Raw genomic sequence first — 22803 nt, forward strand, 5'->3', positions numbered from 1 at the left:
TTATCAATCCCATCAATATGGGTATCAAATGAAAGTGCTCAGCAAGCAGAATACAATATACTTGCTCTGTTCCGTTACGTGCCTGAAGTTACCATTTTTAACCTGTAAAGTGTTCCCTTACATTTAATAGCATACAATTTATATGATAGCAGTTTACCACTTTTACCATTTTTAAAAGTAAAGGAACAGACCAACTATAAAAAATTGAAATCCAAAATGGCGGCCGCTACAAAATGGCGGATAACGTAGGTTTTATCAATCCCATCAATATGGGTATCAAATGAAAGGGCTCAACAAGCAGAATTAAAAAAATTGAAATCCAAGATGGCGGCCGCTACAAAATGGCGGATAACGTAGGTTTTATCAATCCCATCAATATGGGTATCAAATGAAAGGGCTCAACAAGCAGAATACAATATACTATAAAAAATTGAAATCCAAGATGGCGGATAACGTAGGTTTTATCAATCCCCTCAAAATGGGTATCAAATGAAAGGTCGCAACAAGTAGAATACAATTAACTATGCAAAATTGAAATCTAAGATGGCCGCCGCTACCAAATGGCTGATAACAATTTTTTATCAATCCCACCAATATGGGTATCAAATAAAAGGGCTTGACAAGAAGAATACAGTGCACTGTACAGTACATCTTATACACCCGAAAGCCATATAGTTTCCAGCTAAGTACAATTACGGGACGGCTGAAAGAAGAATGTTGCCTTTAATACTATCATGGGCTTCTACTATACATAAAATGCAAGGCAGCACTGTGGATCACGCAGTCGTATACTTAGGTGCGAAACGGTTTGAAGAAGGTCAAGCCTACGTGGCTCTTAGTAGAGTAAGATCTTTGCAGGGACTACGTATAGATGAGTTGGACTGCAATAAACTAACGGGCAAGAAACCTTGCAATAATGAAGCACTAAACGAATTAAACAGAATGCGAAATAAAAACTAGAAAATAAAAATAGGTAAAAAAACTTTTTAAGTTAAACGGTTTTATGTTAAACATACATTGCAATGTTTAAGATAAATGTACTAAAAACCAAAAAATAATAAAATAGATACACTCGTGGGAATTATAAACATATGCATAGACTAGACTGAAATAAAACCGTGGGGCACGTCAATTGTCTACAAATTATCGATAGAAGAATCGTTTAATTCGTCGTTAGGCAGTTGGCCCGCAGACGGTGAGGAAATTACTTACTATTTCTTGCTCATGGAAATTCCAATATACACTCCATGTAAATAAAAGAGATGCTTCAACTAGTTTATCGTTGGACATTGACACTGCTGCCTGGCGAGGAAGCGTTTCACTGCTCGTAGTTTGTCTTTAATCGACAAAGTACTACTCGCTCACCACTATGAAACCCTAAAACTCGCTTATAATCGAGCTTGCTAGCTTGTTTCCACATTCTAGCCCTACTTATCACACGTCCATCGTTGTCGGTTGAACAACTGTCTAATTATAGTGTAACATTACAAAACAAATATTTTAATCAACGATTGTAGACAATTGACGTGCCCCACGGTTTTATTTTAGTCTAGTCTATGCATATGTTTATAATTCCCACGACTGTATCTATTTTATTATTTTTTGGTTTTAGTACATTTATCTTACACATTGCAATGTATGTTTAACATAAAACCGTTTAACTTAAAAAGTTTTTTTACCTATTTTTTTATAAGAAACACCACTAGGATTACGCTGTGAAATGCAATAATCGGTTTTTCGCGGAAAACCGATCATAATCGAATATAATCGACCATTTTCGTTGATGCAATATGTTATGTACACATGTACAAAAAAGTACCGTCATTTACGCGGTTTTAGCACACCTAATAGTCAACTATGACTAATAGTCGTCCACGATTAATAGTCAACTACGAATAATAATAGACTACGACTAATGGTCGACTGCGAATAATAGTTGACTCCGACTTCGAAATCGGTTTTACGTATCCCTAAACACCAGAAACACGAATGGTGAAATAAAGAGGACATTGAAAAATGTGAAATTTCACGTTAACGTTTGTGGACACTAACGAAACTCGAAAAGAAACTTTAACGAAATTGGTTTCAAAAACCTTGCTAGTCTGACCAACGACTACCATAATGCTTGGTAAAACGTCAAATGAAATCTCATCTCAACGTCAAATGAAATCCAGATGAGATTAACCTATGGATTTGACAGTTGAAATCGAGTGGATTTCGTAAATATAAACATAGTGTTACGGAATTAGATTTAACTAATCTCCGTGTAGACGTTGTTTTATTCCCCAGTACAATTTGTACCAAATAAAACAGGGTTCGTTTTAGATTACGTTTCTACAATGCTTTATTTACTTTATTACACTTATTCAGAACCGACTTTAATTACTAAGCACACAGCAAGTCTCTAGTTAGCACGCAGCTATTCTTTAACCGATCTGTTCAGTTCAACGCTTAAAACACGACTACTCCGTCATTGCCAGTTCCCCTGTATTTATATCCCAAAGTCTCCCTGTTCTAGAGTCCTCCAGAACACATATGGCAACATCTCGAATCTGTGCAACGAACACACAGACGCACATTCGCACTAAGCGAACAACCATACTCACATACATACATGGGGGAATACAATTGGACGACAAGCACAGTAATGACGTAACTACAACAACAAACAAGTGCAATAAAGAAGTAACAAACTAAACAATAATTACATGATTGTGGCAAAACAAAACAAAAGCACATTAATGAAAGGTAAAGAACATCTAGAATAATGAAGATAATTCTACATGATAATTGTTGTTGCTTAAATAAAACTTTACGTTACAATTCAAATTTTTAAATTAACGGTAATTAAACTAAATTAACTTAAACCTATCAGTTACATTCGTAACATTGCCTCCCGCTTAAGCCTGTTCGTCCCGAATAGGCACAGTTCCCTCTCTGTGGTATGGGCATTGGTAACACTGCCTCCCGCTTAAGCCTGTTCCTCTTGACTAGACGCAGTTCATCTTCCGTAGTGGTGGCAACCAATTTAGATGTACCCTCTACTGCGTCAGCTTTGGACTTTTGCTTTTCTGGACGACGTTGCTTTCTCTCCAGGAATCTTGACGTTATACCTTCTTTCTTCGTGGTCACCTTCCTAAGTGTCACCTGGTCTTCATCGGACTTGTCCTTCCTTGTTGTACGGCCGCTTTTCGATGGACGTTTCCTCGACGTACATCTTCGCTTTTTCCTCCTCGTAGCGAGATTTCTCCGCTTTCGTACTGGCCACTTGTCGACGGCTTCCACTTTCAGCGTACGGACATCGACAGCGATCTCGCCGGATTCTGCCTTTGGGCGATGTTTGCTTTTCTCGTTGTAGCCCACACTTATCGGTATTTCCACATTGGACCAGGTCATCACACGGTGCTTTATGTCCAGGTTTATATCGAAGGCAATCATGAAGTCTACACCAAGTATAACTTCGTCCACAATATCGGCCACTATAAAATCGAAATTTACCCATTTTCTACCCATGCTCAGCCTTTGGTAGGCCTTTCCATGCACCGTTGTTGTCTCGCCTGTGGCCGTCCGCAATTTGACTCCATTTAACGGCAATACCTTCCCTTTTACCAAATCCGGTCTAATAATGGACTTTGTTGCACCGGTGTCCAATGTCAAGGTACGCAATACACCATTGACGAAGCCTTTAACCGTTAAGTTGTGATTCCTCTGCTGGACTATGGCTATAGAGATTGTGGGACCATCATTTTCATCCTCTGCCAGCGGCGTCTCGTGATTGACGGAATTCATTTTATTTGATTCACCTGATGTCTCTCTTTCCAGATTCTTGGCCACCGGTTGGTCGTCGCTTTTTGAAGGCGGTGAGGCGGATCTGGTCCTTGGTCGTTGCAATCTGCATTCTCGTGCAATGTGTCCAGCTTTCCGACAGTTGTAGCAAGTCCTTCTCGTTTTACCAGCCCTTCGTTTCACTTTACCTACTACCTGCATTAGTGCATCTTTCATTAGTTCGACAACGGTCTGAGGATTGTTGTCCTCAACTTCCATCCTCTGCACATTGCAAGCCTGAGGTTTGACCATTGTCTCTTGCTTATGTCCGCCACCGTACTTAAGTTCAAGAGCAGCCATTATATCTCCATAACTGTTTCTAGAAGCGGCGGGAATATTCTGTAATACGTCAGCAGCACCGCCCTTCAATGCCATAAGTAGTCGAACCGCCTTGTCGTTATCGTTCCACGAATTTCTCGATGCAACCGTCTCAAATTGTAATTTGAAGACATCAAACGATGTAGATCCGTCGAATTCCGGAGGCTTGAATTTCAGAGTGTTATCAATAACTCTCACTGGTCCTCCTTTGATTTCCAGTTCAGACATTTTCTTTTCCAGATTCACAATCTTCTCGTCGTTGGCCAGAAATTGCCTATCCAATTTCTTTAAATGGGTTTCCATAACCTCGAATCGCTTTCCAATAACTTGCGTAATATTATCGAGTCTTTCGCTGATTTTTGCCTCTAATTCTTCCAATTTTTCGTCGAATTCCTTCGTCAGACATTTGAAGCTTTCATTTATTGCAATAGATTCCTCTTCCATTCTCTTACTAAATTCCTTCGCCAACGTTACTGCAATAACTTTTGCAACCTCCGTATAACTCGGAACCGCGTCTGAAGTTTCATCTCTAATATCAAACTCATATTCGTCGATGTTCATTCCACGGCGCTCGAACTCTTCCAACAAGCGTTTTTGTAGTTCGGCCTTGTTGCCAGTAGAACACAACTCCAACTTACTTAGCTCCTTCTTCAAATCTTCCTTTCGTAGATCCTTGAACTTCATCTTCATTGTAGGATTATCGTAATCTCACTTCCTGACACCAATTGTTACGGAATTAGATTTAACTAATCTCCGTGTAGACGTTGTTTTATTCCCCAGTACGATTTGTACCAAATAAAACAGGGTTCGTTTTAGATTACGTTTCTACAATGCTTTATTTACTTTATTACACTTATTCAGAACCGACTTTAATTACTAAGCACACAGCAAGTCTCTAGTTAGCACGCAGCTATTCTTTAACCGATCTGTTCAGTTCAACGCTTAAAACACGACTACTCCGTCATTGCCAGTTCCCCTGTATTTATATCCCAAAGTCTCCCTGTTCTAGAGTCCTCCAGAACACATATGGCAACATCTCGAATCTGTGCAACGAACACACAGACGCACATTCGCACTAAGGCCGCCATCAGACCATCTGCTTTTTCACATGTATGACATCAGCTGTTCTGTATATTAAGCTCTGTTCCAGAACTAAAAAGTTTTTACAATTTTTACTACTTTTACACATTTTGCGTTCCCGTACACAAAATTTATATGAAAATCGTTTACGACTTTTACAACTTTTACGACTTTTACCACTTTATAAAGTACGGGAACAGGCCATTAGTATACCCAAAGTGACAACATACATGTGAAAAAGCAGTTGGTCTGCTGGCCGCCTAAGCGAACAACCATACTCACATACATACATGGGGGAATACAATTGAACGACAAGCACAGTAATGACGTAACTACAACAACAAACAAGTGCAATAAAGAAGTAACAAACTAAACAATAATTACATGATTGTGGCAAAACAAAACAAAAGCACATTAATGAAAGGTAAAGAACATCTAGAATAATGAAGATAATTCTACATGATAATTGTTGTTGCTTAAATAAAGTAACTGCGTAATAAAACTTTACGTTACAATTCAAATTTTTAAATTAACGGTAATTAAACTAAATTAACTTAAACCTATCAGTTACATTCGTAACAATAGCATAAAATACTTGTAAACATAAACATGTAATAACAATGACATACGACAGTTCTGAATGCTTAATATTTACATTTTGATTCAAATTTGTTCTATTTTAGAGGTTTTTCAAAATGTATTTATATATTGGCCTGTTCCCGTACTTTATAAAGTGGTAAAAGTCGTAAAAGTTGTAAAAGTCGTAAACGATTTTCATACAAATTTTGTGTACGGGAACGAAAAATGTGTAAAAGTGGTAAAAATTGTAAAAACTTTTTAGTTCTGGAACAGAGCTTATGTTTTTCCTGAGAAAATTTTTAGAACGACCCATGGCACAATTCGGCGAACAAATAAGCAACTTTTTGTAAACAAGGCGAAAAACAAAACAATTCGGCTTGGCATGTGAATATCGCGGCAAATTTATTTAACCAATCAAAAAGCAGAACAACTGAATCATGTGGTTTTTGTTGTGATTGTTTTTGACGTTTGAGCATGGTAATTGTAATTGTACCATGCGTTTGGGTATTTGTTTTGATTTTTCATGGCGAATTCCGAGAATCTGTTGACGTTTCAAACTCGATCAGCTGAGCTGACGCATCCAGCTAGGTAATTGTGCCATGGAACGACCCTATTATTCAATATCCTTTGGCATTAAATTTTCTATAACAACAATGTTGTTTTTGTAAATTTGTTAGTTGTAATTCATGCATTTAACTTATATAATGTCATGTTCACACGAGCGTTTCAATTACGTTGTTCGCCTGTCGAACGACGTACACGAATTAACCCGTTTCCACGACACCATTCGTAATTAACAGAAACATAAACAAAATTTCCTTCATTTTTGTTTCCATGTTTTCACGAAAATTTGAACCGAAAGCACATAAAATATACGTTAAATGAAAAGGAAAATCAATAGACTTTCCTTCAAATGTATCTTCTATATTTAACTACACACATTTCATTCATGTTTTTCATAAATTCTGAATAATTTTGTATTTTCGATATATTTTTATATGTTTCCATTTTCAAAATTAAAGAGAGAGAGACGTGTCAAAACAATGTTTGTGTATACAGACTTCAGTCATTTGTTTCCTTTTTGTTTCTGATTTTTTTCGCTATTTTGAACTAATGGACAAGAAATGTGTATGGAATTAAGAAGGAAACACAACAATCTTCCTTCTGCATCTATATAAAATGTTTAGTTCATTAATTTTCATTCATATTTTTCCTTTTTTCTAAAAATTTTTGTGTTTTCAACAAATTTTTCAATTTTGAATTTAGACATGTCATAATTAATTTTTTCGATAAATTCTCTCATTTGTTAGGGATGGGACATATTTATTCGTCGTTCAGAGAGTATTTCTAATCGAACAACGTAGAAAAATCGTCGTTCGTTCATTGAATTTTGTGTGGGGAAATAAGTAATTTATTCGTAGTTATGGGTCGAACAACGAATAGAGAACGAACGACGTACCGTGGAAACGGGCTATAAATATGCTTTGACCCCAAGTAATACCCCGGTTACACTTAACCGGATTAACCCAGTGGGTTTGGATTTCAAATTTCAATTCCATAGCGCAAACGTCAAATAAATCCTCTCGAAGTGGGTTAACCCGGCAATAAGCTACTATTTTTTACTACGATAACAATTTTCCCTTTATGATATCGGAAAAAATAGTAAAGATTAGTAGATTCTTGCAGTACAGGAACAGACCAAGTAAAAATTAGTAGATTCTTGCAGTAGTGGAACAGACCACGTACTATAATGTATGTATTAGCTAATCAGAGCTGTATTTGAAGACAAACTGTCTGGTGTAAACGCCTTGTTAGGTTTGTACAAATCGTCTTGTGTAAATACCCAGTTACAAAGATAGAAAATACAATACTGCAACGGTTGTCAAAAAATTTGTTTTTCTTGGTTCGAAATAAGCCTACGTATCCCTTCGCGGCACGTGTAAATAGAACATTATATTAAATTTTGAGAAGCAGAATAAAACATATAATTTCCGATTTCCTTAATTTAAAGTGACACAAAAATGCCGGAAGATGAAGGAATTGATAAGAAGAAATCTCATCGTGCGCGACAATCTGGTGTTAAGGCCGAAAAGAAGAAACTAAAAGCCAAAAAGGAGTCGAATCAAAAGGAACCTACCTTGAGCGCACGTCAAAGAAATCCAAAGGCATTTGCCATTAACTCTGCCATCAGTGCTGAAAGAAACTTTCGACGCAAGGAAGATTTAACAGCCAAGAAACAACATATTCCTGTTGTTGATCAGACACCAGATGAACCACCGCCAGTTTTAATAGCAGTTGTGGGTCCACCTAAAGTGGGCAAAACAACGCTGATAAATAATTTGATAAAAAGTTTTACCCGCACAAATGTGAACGACATTAAAGGTCCCATAACCATTGTGACGTCCAAGAAACGCCGCATCACTTTGTTGGAGTGTAACAATGACATCAACTCCATGATAGATGTGGCCAAATGTGCCGATTTGGTGTTGCTTATGTGCGACGCTAGTTATGGCTTTGAAATGGAAATTTTTGAATTCTTGAATATTTGCCAGGTCCATGGTATGCCTAAAATCATGGGTGTCCTGACACATTTGGACATGATCAAGAATACCAAACAATTGAGGAAAAGAAAGAAAGAATTGAAACATCGTTTCTGGACCGAGGTATATGATGGAGCGAAGTTATTTTACTTGTCCGGTCTTCTGCATGGTGAATATTTACGAAATGAAATAAAGAATTTGGGACGTTTCATATCGGTAATGAAATTCCGACCTTTGACATGGCGTGGTGCCCATAGTTATGTTGTGGTGGATCGTGTTGAAGATATTACCAATACAGATGTGATAAGACGTAATCCAAAGTGCGATCGTGATGTGGTATTGTATGGCTATGTGCGAGGAGTTCCACTTAAGCAAGAACATATGGTGCATATTGCGGGTTTGGGTGACGCTCGTATTGATGAATTAAGTGCTATTTCGGATCCATGTCCTCTGCCGGGTACTGAAAAGAAACGTACCCTTTTGGAGAAGGAACGTTTGTTATATGCCCCAATGTCTGGTGTTGGTGGTATTGTGTATGACAAGGATGCTGTCTATATAGAGTTGCAGGGGTCTCATAGTCACAAAGAAAAGACCGCCGAGGTAACAGAACAGGAGGATCTGGTGGGAAAGCTGATTGGTAAAAAACAAACAGTGGATGAACAAATCGATGAACAAGAATTCCGATTGTTTTCGGATGGTGTTGCTATAAAGTCGAAAGATTTTGTTCAAGAGGATGAGGTGGGGAGTGAAGGTGATGAGGAAGATGACGATGAATCGGGTGAAGAGGTATGGTGGTCTAAAATTGCAATATTCCTTTAAATTTACTTAAATTGTTTTTTTTAGGATGACTCAGGTGTGGATGATGATGAAGAGGAAGGTGACGAGGAAGAAGATGAATTTGATGGTGATGATTGGCGTAATGAGGATTCCCAAAATGAGTCTAAAAACAACGACTCGGAAGAAGAATCTTCAGACGATGATGATTACCAAGATTTGGACAAGTTGAAGAAATCGAAACAGAACACAAATTCAAGTGATGAGGAAAATGATGATGATGAAGAAGACGAAGAAGAAGCCATTATTGCCAACAACATGAGTTGGAAAGAAAACTTGGCGGAAAAGGCAAGAGATGCCTTTCTACAGCGTCATTCCGAATCTAAAAATTTAATGCGTTTGGTATATGGTTGTTACACGCAAAGCGAACTCAAGAAATCAGCCAAAGAAAATGGCGAACAGTCAGCAGAAGAGTCAGAAGAAGATGATGCTATTGGTGGTCTTTTCAAGGTGGCAGCTAAAAAGCAAACCGAAATGCAAAAAGATAAAGATTTGCGAGATAAGTTCGAATCCTGTTTCTTTGAGGATAATTTTGGTAAGTGTGAAGAGTTTAAACGATATTTTACGATACTAATCTTGAAAGTATTTGCAGAGAGTACACGTAATTGGTTGGATGATTCCAATAAGGACCTCATACGCAATTGCTTTGTTACGGGAAAATGGAAAGCTTCAGAGGATGCTGAAAATCTGTTACGTCTCGATGATATGAGTGATGCGGAGAGTGAGGTATATGGTGACTTTGAGGATCTTGAGACGGGCGAGAAACAAAGTGGCAAACCAACCGAAGAGGAAGGAGAGGCTCCAGCAACAGAAGCGGGCGAAAGTAAGGAAAGCCTAAAACGTAAAATGACCCGCGTTGAAGAGGAAAATCTTACCAAGGCAGAAATTATGGCCAAAAAATTAAAACTCAAAGCCAAATTTGATGCAGAATATGACAACAAAGGAGAAAAGGAGGAAGATGATGGCCGTATTAAGGGTGACCACGATTACTATGAAAGCCTCAAAGCAGAAGCCCAAAAGCAGTCACTGTTAAATAAAAGCGAATTTGAGAATTTGGATAACGATTTGCGAGTCCAAATCGAAGGTTATCGTGCTGGCATGTATGTGCGTTTGGGTTTCAACGGTTTGCCTGCAGAATTCATTGAAAACTTTGATCCTACCTATCCAGTGCTGATTGGTGGCCTTAATATGGCCGAAGAAAATATTGGCTATGTCAACTGCAAGGTCAAGAAACATCGTTGGTATAAAAAGATCCTTAAATCCGGTGATCCCCTCATCATCTCCATGGGTTGGAGACGTTTCCAAACGGTGGCCGTCTATGCCAAGGTTGAAGATAACTTCCGCCACCGTTATCTGAAATATACACCAGAACATGTTACGTGTAGCATGACTTTCTGGGGCCCCATTACTCCACAGAATACCGGTTTCTTGGCTTTGCAAACTGTACGCCATGACCAAGAAGAATTGAAACGTATTGGTTTTAGAATTGCTGCTACCGGTTGTGTTACTGAACTGGACAAATCCTGCCAAATTATGAAGAAACTTAAACTTGTGGGTCATCCATTTAAGATTTACCAAAAATCAGCCTTTATTAAGGGCATGTTTAATACCAGCCTGGAAGTGGCCAAATTCGAAGGTGCCAAAATTAAAACTGTTTCTGGTATAAGGGGTCAAATTAAGAAGGCCCATCACACACCAGAGGGTTCGTATAGGGCCACCTTCGAAGACAAGATTCTTTTGAGTGACATTGTATTCTGCCGCACCTGGTTCCGGGTAGATGTTCATCGTTTCTATGCTCCAGTTACTACTCTATTACTGCCTCCCGAACAGAAACTTCACTGGCAGGGTATGAAGACCTTGGGTCAACTAAAGAGAGAGAAACAAATTAAGAATGAAGCCCAACAGGATAGTTTGTATACCGAAATCAAAAGACAACCCAAAGTATTTCGTCCCTTGGTTATACCCAAAAGTCTGCAAAGAGCTCTTCCCTATAAGGATAAACCTAAGATGGGTCCTTTGACTGCCGCCGAGAAGGCAGAACGTGTGGCTGTTATACGTTCACCACACGAACAAAAGGTGGCCAAACTTATGAACATGATCGAAACCAATTATCAGGAGAAACGTAACAAGGATCGCCACGAAACTAAGCTGCGTGTAAAGAAATTCAAATTGCAAAAGAAGGCCGAAGAGCTTTCCAAATTGAAGAGGCAAAAGGAACTGCGCAAGAAAGTCTCAAGGGCTCTTAGTAAAATGAAGGGTAAAACGAAAACATAAGCCGCCTTGAAGGAAATCTTCTATTTCCCTTTCCGCTTTCCTTTATCATAAGGAATTGGGGTAGTTTCAATTAAGTTAAGTTTTTAGTTTCTAGTTTTATTTGTATAAAGAAATGTTTTATCATTAAAAAATATAGAAAGAAACAAATCCTTTGTAATTTAATCCTGACTCTTGTTATCTTCAATGGCTTTAAGTGCGGCCAATAGTTTATGTTTGCGATTTCCAATAACAGCGTGTTCAACGGCTATGCTATTTCGTTTTTTGGGAGTGTCATCTTTTAAGGCTCCACTGGTTGCCTGGCGACAAAATGTATCTAAAAATGCCTCTCGTTCCTTATAGTCATCGGATATTTGTTTGCGTATGCTGGAGATTTCTTCTTTCATGCGAATCTTCTTACCGGTATTTGGAAGCTGTGAGTGGAAGAGAATGAAAAGGATTTCACTAAGAAAGAAGCCAATTTGAAATGTTTACTGGTGGGGAATTTTTCATGTTCACCATATCGCTTTGTTATTAATTGGAAAGGAGAATACTTCCGAAATTTAAATTAATTTTTTCCTTATTATGCTACACTTATTTTCCTAGTAAGAACTTCCCCACTAGTAAACATTTCAAATTTTGCTGTAAATTTGAATTACCTCAAGCTTTTGTTGTCCATTAAAATAATCACCATTGTCTTCGTACATATCCTTTTCCAGATTCTTATCAATGTTGCTAATAAAATTACCACTATCATTACTGTGGTGACCTCCATCATCGTGCTTTCTATTTGAATCTTCATCTTCATTGGATGAATTATGTTCTTCTGTGTCTTCTTCATCCTCATCCTGTTCATAATCATCTTCATATTCTGTTGAAGTGGTATCACTTTTCTTCATCGAATGTTGCTGTTGCAATAAATGTACAGGAGCTGTGTAATTAGAATTGTCAGTGGCTTGTGCCTTGCCAGCATCACCATCGCCCTGATCAATGCGTCGCAATATGGCAATTGATTTGCCAGAATGATTTTGCTTTGGACTATCGCTAATACCATTTTGAATCATCTTTTTGACGGTGTTTTTTGATCGTTGTGTTACGGTATGGTTGCTCAGCGTTGACCGTTGAGAACGTTGACTATTGGAACCCTCAAAATCATCTATAGTTGTTTCACCATCTGCCGTGTGAAACATTAACTTTTCCAAATCCTTGTGTTCATCATTGTTGGTGTTGGTTTTGTGACGTCTCGGTGCATTCATATTGAATTTGTCCTGTAACTGAGAAAAGTAAAATAAAGTGGTGAAAATCCGGCTGTAGCGTTATATGGGGGCTATATAAAAACGTGTATCTATATCATAGATGGTCAAAATTTCTCTTAAAAAGAATTTAAGGCAAAATTAAAACAGCGTTTCTGTTAGGATTTTTTTCCTTTTTATACCCTCAGCCTTTAGGCTATGAAGGGTATATACACTTTCATACGGGCAAAATGTGCCTCATCGAAATAATGGTTTTAGACCCCAAGTATGTTTGGACGAAATGTGTTTCAGACAATTTGGAGTCGATTGAGCAATGTCCGTCCGTCCGTCTGTCTGTCCGTCTGTCTGTCTGGCTGGAGCGCACGATGACTCTCGAACGGATGAACCGATTCGGTTCAAATTTTGGCTTTCGTAATATTTTGCCCAAACTTTGTTTAAGATCGAAGATGGGCTATATCGGTCCACTCCTTCCGGTACCTCCCCCACAAAAGTTCGAAAATGTTCGGAAAATTTGTGCGCACGATTACTCTTGAAGGGAGTAACCGATTTGGTACATACTTTGCCCAACGTACGTTTGTACCAGACTTATTTAAGGTTTCAGTATGGACTCAATCGGTCCACTCCTTCGGGTAACTGCCACACAAAATTTCGGAAAAGTTCAGTTTGGGGCCATCTCCCGAATCGCTTTGATTTTTGTTTTAGCAACTTGTATTCATTGCCCCTATACGACGGTATAAGTTTCCTTAGGGGCAAGTCCATACTTCCCGAGAAAATAGCCTCAAAGTTGCAAAAAAAACCCTAAGACACCGTGTGTAGTGGTTGGAGCGCAAGACTCTCGAACGGATCTGCCGATTCGGTCCAAAATTTGGCATTAGTAATATTTTGTCCAAACATAGTTTAAGTTCGAAGATAATTCATATCGGTCCATTCCTTCAGGTACCTCCACCACAAAAGTTCAAAAATGTTCGGAAAATTTGTTCGTACCGTAACTCTTAAAGGGACTGGCCGAATTGGTCCATACTTTACACATCCTAATATATCTACTAGATATAGATCAGGTTTAAATATGGACAATATTTGTCCACTCCATCCGGTACCTCCCACACAAAATTTCGGATAAGTTCACTTTAAGACCTGATATCGAATCACTTTGATTTTTGTTGAAGCAACTTGCATTCGCTGTCTCAATTACGATAGTAAAAGTTTTTTTCAGGGGCAAGTCCATACTTCTTGAGCAAACAGCCCGAAGGGTGTAAAAACCCCATAGGCGCCATAAGTAGTGGCTGGAGATCCACTTCCACAATGGTCAATGTAGATCCATTCTTTTAAATATCTCCTCCTCAAAACTTTTGATCTTAAATCAAACGCTCAAAATTTTTAAATATCCCTAAATACATACGTTTTTTAGAAAAAAATTGTTTCAATTTATACAGGCTGAGGGTATATATCTGTCAGCAAAGCCGACTGATACTTTTTTACTTTTTAAAACACAGTCGGCATCTAAACAATTACAACAAACCATTTTATTAAAAATAAAATTACAAAGCGATCCGCGAATGTTTATGTTGTAACAACGAAAAAGATAAACAAAACACAGCGACGCTGGCGTGCGGGAAAACGCATCTGTGATATGGATGAAAATTCCCCGAGAGTTTTGTCTTTCCGCCGTTTCAATTTAAGGCAGAGAGTGAGAAAACTCACGGGGAATTTGCTTTTGGAATAACCCCCATAATTCTAAATTACATCCTATTGGTTTGAAATCACACCACAGTGTCGGCCTATATAAGTTCTTCACTTGAAGGAAATGTATTACCTGCAATTCTTCTAATTTGCGAAATCCCGATAACTCAAGGCGGGCTTTTTCCAATTTCATTAGGACTTCCTTGGTTTTGTTGTTGGCAGCTAGCAATTGCTGTTTGGCCTGTTTAGATTCCAGTTGCATTTTGCGAGCCATCATTTTTAAATCATTATCCTTTTCCTGTAAACGAGTCTCCAGGGATTGAAGTTTTTCGGTTAATTTTTGACGATCCTCAAGGTTCCTAGAAGAGAGAAAACAAAAAATTATTATTATCTGCTGTTGGTGAAAGAAAAAAAGCGTCTTCGTTGAAAAGATGCTGTCTAATGCCAGGGTGCTTAATTTTAATATTTTTGAGAAAAAATGTCAAAAATTTCATACGGACAAAATGTGTCTAATCGAAATAATGGTTTTAGACCTTAAGTATGTTTGGAAAAAAACCGTTTCAGACAATTTGGATTCGATTCAGCAATGTCGGTCCGTCTGTCTGGATGGTGCGCACGAACGGATGAACCGACTTGTCCAAACTTTAGCCTTCGTAATAGTTTGTCCAAACTTAGTTTAAGTTCGAAAATTTGTGCGCACGATAACTTTTGAACGGAGTAACCGATTTGGTCGATACTTTCCACATCGTGAAATTTCTAACAGACATACATGATGTTCTAATATGGACTCTATCGGTCCACTCCTTCGGATACCTCCCACACAAAATTTTGGAAAAGCTTTGATTTTTGTTGTAGCAACTTGTATTCGCCGCCTCCATTACGATGGTACAAGTTTTATCAGGGGCAAGTTCAAACTTCCTGAGAAAATACCTCGAAAAATCCTGTAGTGGTTGGAACGCAACTCTCGAACGGATCTGCCGATTCGGTCCATACTTTGCACATCGTAATATTTCTACGAGAAATAGATCAGGTTGGACTCTCCTTCAGATACCTTCCCACACAAAATTTCGGGAAAATGCAGTTTAAGGCCTGCTTTCGAAACGCTTTGTTCTTTGTTGTAACAACTTGTATTCGCTGCTGCCATTACGATGGTAAAATTTTTTTTCTGCGGCAAGTTCATACTTCCTGAGAAAATAGGACGAAAGCTGTAAAAACTCCTATGATAACTCTCGAACGGATCAGCCTTCGGTCAAAATTTGGCCTTCGAAATATTTTGTCCAAACTTAGTTTAAGTTTGAAGATGAGCAGTATCGGTGCGCACCTTCGGAAAATTTCCGTAGCAACTTTTATTCGCCGCCTCCATTACGACGGTACAAGTTTTATAAGGGACAAGTTCAAACTTCCTGAGACAGTACCCCGAAATGTTAAAAATCCCCTATGGTACCATGTGTAGTGGTTAGAGCGCACAATAACTCTCGAACGGATCTGCCGATACGGTCCAATATTTGGCCATCTTAATATTTTTTCCAAACTTAGTTTAAGTCCGAAGATGAGCCATATGAGTCCATTCCTTTAGGCACCTCCCCCCACAAAAGTTCAAAACTTTTCACAAAAATAGTGCGCAAGATAACTCACGAAGGCAGTAACAGATTTGCTCCATACTTGCCATCGTCATATTTCTACGAGACATAGTTCAGGTTCGAATATTGACTATATATGGCAATTCCTTCAGGTACCTCCCCACACAAAATTTCGGAAAAATGCAGTTAAAGGCCTGCTTTCGAATCGATTTGATCTTTGTTGTAACAACTTCTATTCGCTGCGCATTACGATGGTATTTTTTTTCCTGGTGCCAGTCCATACTTCCTGCGAAAATAGACAGAAAGCTGTAAAAACTCCTGTGATAACTCTTGAACGGATCAGCCAATTCGGTCCAAAATTTGGCCTTCGTAATATTTTATTTTGTCCAAACATAGTTTAAGTTTGAAGATGAGCACTATCGGTGCGCACCTTCCTTCCCCTCCTCCTCAAAAAGGTAAAGTGGGGTACACACGATCAGTTTTGACTGTCCGTTTTGCTCAAATAATCGGTTGATTGCCAGTGTGGCCGTTCATTTTTGTCTGTCATCAGGCAACCACAAAATATTTTGTGGTTGATGGACAGTTTGACATTTATCGATATTTCCGAAAAATCGACAGTCAAAACTGATCGTGTGTACCCCGCTTAAAAAAGTGAACGGAACTTTGGATCTCCCAATATTTTGTCCAAATGTAATTTTACTTCAGAAATGGTCCATATCGGCCTTCTCCTTAATCAGTAGTCACACACACGCAAGATGTTCATTACCGCGTGTGACTACTGATTTATTGCACCCCCCACAAAAGTTCAACATTTTTGTTTAAGTAAAGTTTATGCTCAGTTCGAAGATCCTTTGAAAAATTATACCGATGCTACTCCTTGTGGTCCTGTTTAAGCTATATTTCATTTTTTCGTGGGCAAGTCCATGCTTCCTGACATAGTGGTCCAAAACCTCTAATTTAAACGGTGACCAACTGAAATGACTGGTGGGCACAATATCTATCGAAAGTAATGACTCCCAAAATAAGATCCACTACCAAAATGAACTATGTCGGTCCATTCCCTCAAGTACATCCTCCGCAGCACTTTTGAGTTTCAAACCAAATATTTTTTTTTGTCGGCAAAAGTTCATACTTTCAAAAAGGGCCACATAATCTGCGTAGCCGGTATTAGATTCAATATTGTCAACAGATGAATGTTTCAATTCTCACAGGCTGAGGGTGGGTATATCTCTGTCGGCAATGCCGACTGATACTTTTTACCTTTTATACCCTACACCACACTGTGGTAGGGGGTATTATGTCTTTGTGCATTTGTATGTAACATACAAAAGGAAACGAAATAGACTCATAGTTCCTTTTGGTGATATTTCTGAGTCAATTTCGTCTGTCCGTCGTATGTCCGTCCGTCTGTCCATGTGTTTTTTCGCAACGTACAGGTCGCATTTTTTGTCCGATTCAGCTGAAAATTTGGGACTAAAATTTGTTTAGCCATAGGAAGAACGCTATTCCTTTTGTTGAAAATCGGGTCAGATTTGGATATAGCTCCTATATATTTTTTCGCCCGATTTCACTTATTTGCTTCACCATACACGCTATATACGTCAGATTTTGATGAAATTTTTAATATGTGACTGAATTCGGCCTAGAAATAAGTGCGTCAAATTATATCGAAATCGGTTCAGATTTCGATATAGCTCCTATATATTTTTTCGCCCGATTTCACTTATTTGCTGCACCAAACACGCTATATACTCCGAGTTTGATGACATTTTGAATGTGTGACTGAATTCGGTCTAGAAATAAGTGTGCCAAATTATATCGGAATCGTTTTAGATTTGGATATAGCTCCCATATATATTTTCGGCCGATTTCAGTTTTTTTCTGTACCAAACACGCTATATAAGTCCGATTTCAATGAAATTTGGAATGTGTGGCTGAATTCGGTCTGGAAATAAATGTGCAAAATTATATAGAAATCGGTTAAGAATTGGATATAGCTTCCATATATATTTTACATATTCACAGTGGTGTAGGGTATCATATAGTCGGCCTCGCCAGACTTTGATCCTTTCCTTACTGGTTATTATTACTATTATCATTACTATTATTATTATCAATTAATTAATTATTATAATAGTAATAATTATTATAACAATTCTTCGTAGTAGTATTATTACAATTATAATTATTACTATTATAATAATTATTTTATTATTATAATTAATATTATTATTTGCATAATAGTTAACATTATTTTTTCTATTATTTCTTCCTTATTATTTTTTTTTTACTTATCCTTATACTTACTTATCCTTATTCAGCTGGACATAGTATTTATTTTGATCACTCAGCGATAATATCAAAGCTTCTTTTTGTTTTAGCCTCTGTTCCAGATCCTTATTGACAGCCTGCAGGTTACGATATTTAGTTTGCCACATTCTCAATTCCTCGGCATGGGAGTGTAACAGTTGTGGAAGTTCGGCATTGGTTGATTCATACTTGGACAAGGCAGAATCTTGGCGTTTATGTAATGTTCGAAGAATACGATTTTCATGGGCTAGTTCCTGAAAACAAACAAAAGAAAAATTGACCATTAATCGTGAAACAACAATTTTTTGACATCACTTCTACTTACCGCAATGGTTTGTTGGGCATTTGCCAATTGATTTTGATAGGTTTTCATTCTTAATCTTCGGGCCGACAGGACACGCTGACGTACTTCATTTGTTGCAGGTATCAATGCCGGTTGACGCATGCAACCACCAACTTTTCCATCCATGGTTGTGGGAAGTTTTCGTCGATATATATTGCTGGCCGATCCCTTGGAACTATTCGAATACAAACTTTCGCAACTTTTTGTAGAGGTCCTTAAAAACGAAAAACATTGAACATCAATAAAACGGTTAACTGAAATGCCCAAAGACGTAACCCTCAAAGGAACACGCAAAGCCTCTTTTCCTGGCTTCTAGAACTTACGGATTCATAGTTTTACAATTTCCTGAAATTACACTTGAGGCCGAAACGGATTTACGCGGCGATAACATGAAGAAAATATATATTTTTTTCCAATTCAATAAAATTAACAAAAAATATAATATTTTTATTTTTTCTTGGGTTTCTTTCACAGTCAGAGAAATTTCTTTTGTCAGTTCGACGGGTTTTCTAAAGAAAACATGATGATTATATGTGGGTATTGAAACAAAGTGTTTTGACGCTTCAATGCATTTCCTTGTTTATCGCCACCATCGATGAAGAGTCGTCATAGTGACCACTTTAGCCATCACAACAAATACTAACTTCTATGACGTCAATAACAACAAAAATAAACTTGCAATTGTTGCAAATTTAGAAACAGATGTTGTTTTTCCGAAAAGATTAGACCGCTTGGAAACATAAACCAAAACAAAAAAATCACCGCCAAATTTCTACTGACATTAACAATGCGCAAGGACGAAGGACAACATCAGAAATTGATTGTAAACAATAGGAAGAGTTTATCTTCCGGATATAAACCTTATAAGGTTATGTTGTTATATTAGGTGTGTTTTTTTTCATAAACTCGTAAAACCCTGACCAGGCAGGATCACAATTTTCAATGGTAGTTCTTATTGGCTTATATTTATTGAGTATTTAAGCAATACAAAACTTCTCTATAAGTGGAGCCGTACAATGTGTCGTAGGCCGTTCGCACCAGTAGTAGGTCAACTTTAACAAGGTATTCTATCCATAGAAGACCTTCAGTAAGTCGCCTGTTCCAAAAACACCTTCAGTGTCAATAGCAGACCTTCTATCCATAGAACACTTTTACTAGGAGAAGACCTTGAGCAGATCTTCTAACCACAGAAGACCTTCTATCCACAGAACACCTTCAGTTAGGTCTTCAATCCATAGAAGACCTTCAGTAAGTCTTCTCTCCATAGAAAACCTTTAGTAGGTCTTCTATCCATAGGAGACCTTCAGTAGGTTTTCTATCCATAGAAGACCTTCAGAAGGTCTTTTATTCATAGAAGTCCTTTAACAGGTCTTCTATCTATAGAAGACCTTCGGTAGGTCTTCTTTCCATTAAAGACCTTCGGTAGATTTACTATCCATTGACGACCTTTAGCAAACCTGTCTGTCTGGCAAGTTTGAGTAGGACGATGGGATCTATGTTAAACAGGAAGGTTAGAGTGTCTATCTCATATCTGCCTAGTGTACGGTATCTCCTTGTTTGCAACATGGACACCTACAAAGCATATGTTCGAAAGTCTCTATCTCCTCCGCATCTTCACATTGTCTGCTGTAGTCAATGCCACTGTCGTCCCATTTTGAAGTTAGGGACCTCACTCTGCAGTGACCTATTATAAGTCCCACCGCGATTTTCGTCTCGAACTTATCAAGTGAGAGTAGGGAAACCACGCCCAGATTGCCTTGGATACCGTACAACCAGGTTCCAATAGCTATCTTTGATGTGCTTTCTCATTGAAGATCTCCCGAAGTTTGCCGATGTAATGGCACATCGGTGGCCGGACGGTTTCATCAACTGATAAGTCGATAGACCTAGAGCCACCTCGAGCCAGTTCATCTGCTACCTCGTTTCCCATGATGTTGCTATGACCCGGAACCCAACATAGCTTTACGATATCGTGTATGTTCTGCAGAACTCTTCTATAATCAAGAATAGCTCTTGAATTTATGGTCCGTGACTTGAGAGCCTTGACATATGTATATAGTCACCGGTCCTGTAAGACTGCCTTTCAGCCATTTCTCCGCCTGAAAAACACTGCAATTATCGTCAAGCTTATATGAGTTTTTTATAAATGGATTCTCGCAGTAGACGTACCTTCTTCCATCTTGGACCCGTCTGCGTAAATTGCCAGACCGTCCAGAAGAGATATGCACTCAGCCCATGCGTCTCTGCTTGGGAAGATAACAGTTAAGGAGTCAAACTTGAATGAAGTAGGCATATAGTCGCTTACGCAACCATTGTCCCCTAACTTAAGTCGACTATCAACTAGTTTTAGGACATTCGAGTGTCCAAAGTGTGAACCACGCCAACGCCCTGAGTCCTTTCTTCGTTCGCTCCTCTACATTTCTTTTCCATGACAAGCGATGGTCCAGAATAGTGCCGAGGTATTTAGCTTCCTTAGAAAGTTCCAGGGCCATTCCGTCCAGGACTGGAGGCTCGAAATTGGGAACTTTGCGTTTCTTATTGAATAGTACAAGCAAGGTTTTCTCCGGGTTTACTCCCAGACCAATTTTCTGGGCCCAGTTTGCGAGTTGTACTAATGCTCTTTGCATGAGCTCAGACACGGTTGGCAAGAATTTGCCACATATCAGCACAACCACATCATCAGCGTAGTCGACCACTTTGATCTTCGGCCGATCGAAGCACACAAGTATTTCATTTATTACCAGAAGCCATAGCAGAAGTGAGAGAACTCCTCCCTGCGGAGTGCCTCTGTTAACAGATTTCCTCACGGAACTCTCTCCTATGGATGAGTTGATGATTCAAGCTGCACGTTATTGAAAGCCCCCTCTATATCAAGGAAGGCCGCCAGCGTGAAGCCTGAATTTTCCATATGCTTCTCAACATGCCCCACCACCTCATGTAGGGCAGCCTCCACTGATTTGCCCTTAGTGTAGGTATGTTGTGATTTGCTGATGTTATTGGGGTTTAATTGTGTTCTAATTTAAAGATCCAGTAACCTTTCTAATGTTTTCAAAAGAAAGGAAGAAAGACTAATTGGTCTGTAGTCTTTTGGCAAAGTTTGACTTGGCTTCCCCGCTTTGGGGATGTTAAGGCCTGCGTACATAAGCTGCCTTGCTTGCTTACCTTCCTTACTTCCTAAAAAAGAAAAGGACAACCCAGTTCGAAATTTCCTCGGCCTTCTTTATTCTTTTATTTTTATTATGTCAAAACGAAGCAGGAAAGCAAGGCAACCAGGCAAAGCAGCTTATGTACCCATGCCTTAAGTCACCTTAACCTCCTTCCACAGACCAGGTATGTACGATAACAATAAACAAGCCTTGAAAATTTCTACCAGGATTGATAGCGCCGGCTCAGCCACATTCTGTAGCATTGCCGGTTTTATACCATCCGGTCCCGGTGATTTATAAGGCTGGAAATTGTTGATCGCCCACCGAATTCTTGTATGATTAGTTATTCTGTCAATCAGCTGTTCATCCTCGACGGTTCGGACTCGACTGAGATTTGCTCTTGGCGAAGCTTCGTCAAAGTCAACACAACAGGGAAAATAAACCCTTAACAGCAGATCTAAAGTCTCTAGATCGGAGTTGGTCCAGGAACCATCGCTCCGTTTGATACTACCTATGGGTTTTGGGTCCTTAGATAGTATCTTACGGAACCTGGCAGCTTCACAAACTCCTTCTATTGACTCACTGAAACTAACGCAAGAATTTCGTTTAGCTTTCTTGATTTCACTCTTGTACTTATTTAAATTGGCCTTGTAGTCATCCCAATCCGTACTAAGTCTAGTCTTGCTGGCTTTATTGTAGGATTTTTTAGCTGCTTTACGCAGCTTGGCTAATTGTTTAGTCCACCACACCGGTTGGGATTTCTTCCCAGGATAGGTGATTGGACAAGAGTCCTCATAGCTCACTAGGAGGGTTTTGCTTAGGGAATCCACAGCTCTCTCGACCTCCTCAACATTATGAAGAGTGTTACTTCCACTTCCATACAATCTTGGGGCCGTCAAGGGGTGAGTACATAAGCTGCCTTGCCTGCTTACCTTGCTTGCTTCTGATAAAAGTCCACCACACCGGTTGGGATTTCTTCCCAGGATAGGTGATTGGACAAGAGTCCTCATAGCTCACTAGGAGGGTTTTGGTTGGGGAATCCACAGCTCTCTCGACCTCCTCAAC

At 38.8% G+C, this 22803-nt stretch overlaps 2 protein-coding genes across 3 annotated transcripts; one reads left to right on the plus strand and one right to left on the minus strand.

Annotated features, from left to right (window-relative positions):
• Positions 1-7644: 7644 nt before the first annotated feature.
• On the plus strand, positions 7645-11612 carry LOC141400663 (ribosome biogenesis protein BMS1 homolog). Its single transcript, XM_073980028.1, has 4 exons — positions 7645-7741; positions 7814-9128; positions 9186-9711; positions 9769-11612. The coding sequence occupies exons 2-4, from the start codon at positions 7824-7826 to the stop codon at positions 11448-11450; spliced, it is 3513 nt and encodes a 1170-aa protein (XP_073836129.1). The 5' UTR covers positions 7645-7741; positions 7814-7823; the 3' UTR covers positions 11451-11612.
• LOC141400664 (uncharacterized) lies at positions 11521-19480 on the minus strand. 2 transcript variants are annotated; one of them, XM_073980031.1, is made up of 6 exons: positions 18916-19480; positions 18575-18806; positions 18247-18503; positions 14493-14718; positions 12086-12700; positions 11521-11860 (listed from the first exon to the last, which is right to left on the minus strand). In XM_073980031.1, the coding sequence occupies exons 1-6, from the start codon at positions 18981-18983 to the stop codon at positions 11609-11611; spliced, it is 1650 nt and encodes a 549-aa protein (XP_073836132.1). In that variant the 5' UTR covers positions 18984-19480; the 3' UTR covers positions 11521-11608. The 2 variants fall into 2 exon arrangements, with proteins under 2 accessions (XP_073836132.1, XP_073836131.1); XM_073980030.1 differs by having other exon boundaries at positions 12086-12694; positions 18916-19118.
• Between the last annotated feature and the right edge of the window lie 3323 nt (positions 19481-22803).

The sequence above is a fragment of the Musca autumnalis genome, unplaced genomic scaffold, assembly GCF_047663935.1.
Source record: "Musca autumnalis isolate F117 unplaced genomic scaffold, ASM4766393v1 scaffold_4, whole genome shotgun sequence".
In the NCBI taxonomy this organism is placed as follows: domain Eukaryota; kingdom Metazoa; phylum Arthropoda; class Insecta; order Diptera; family Muscidae; genus Musca; species Musca autumnalis.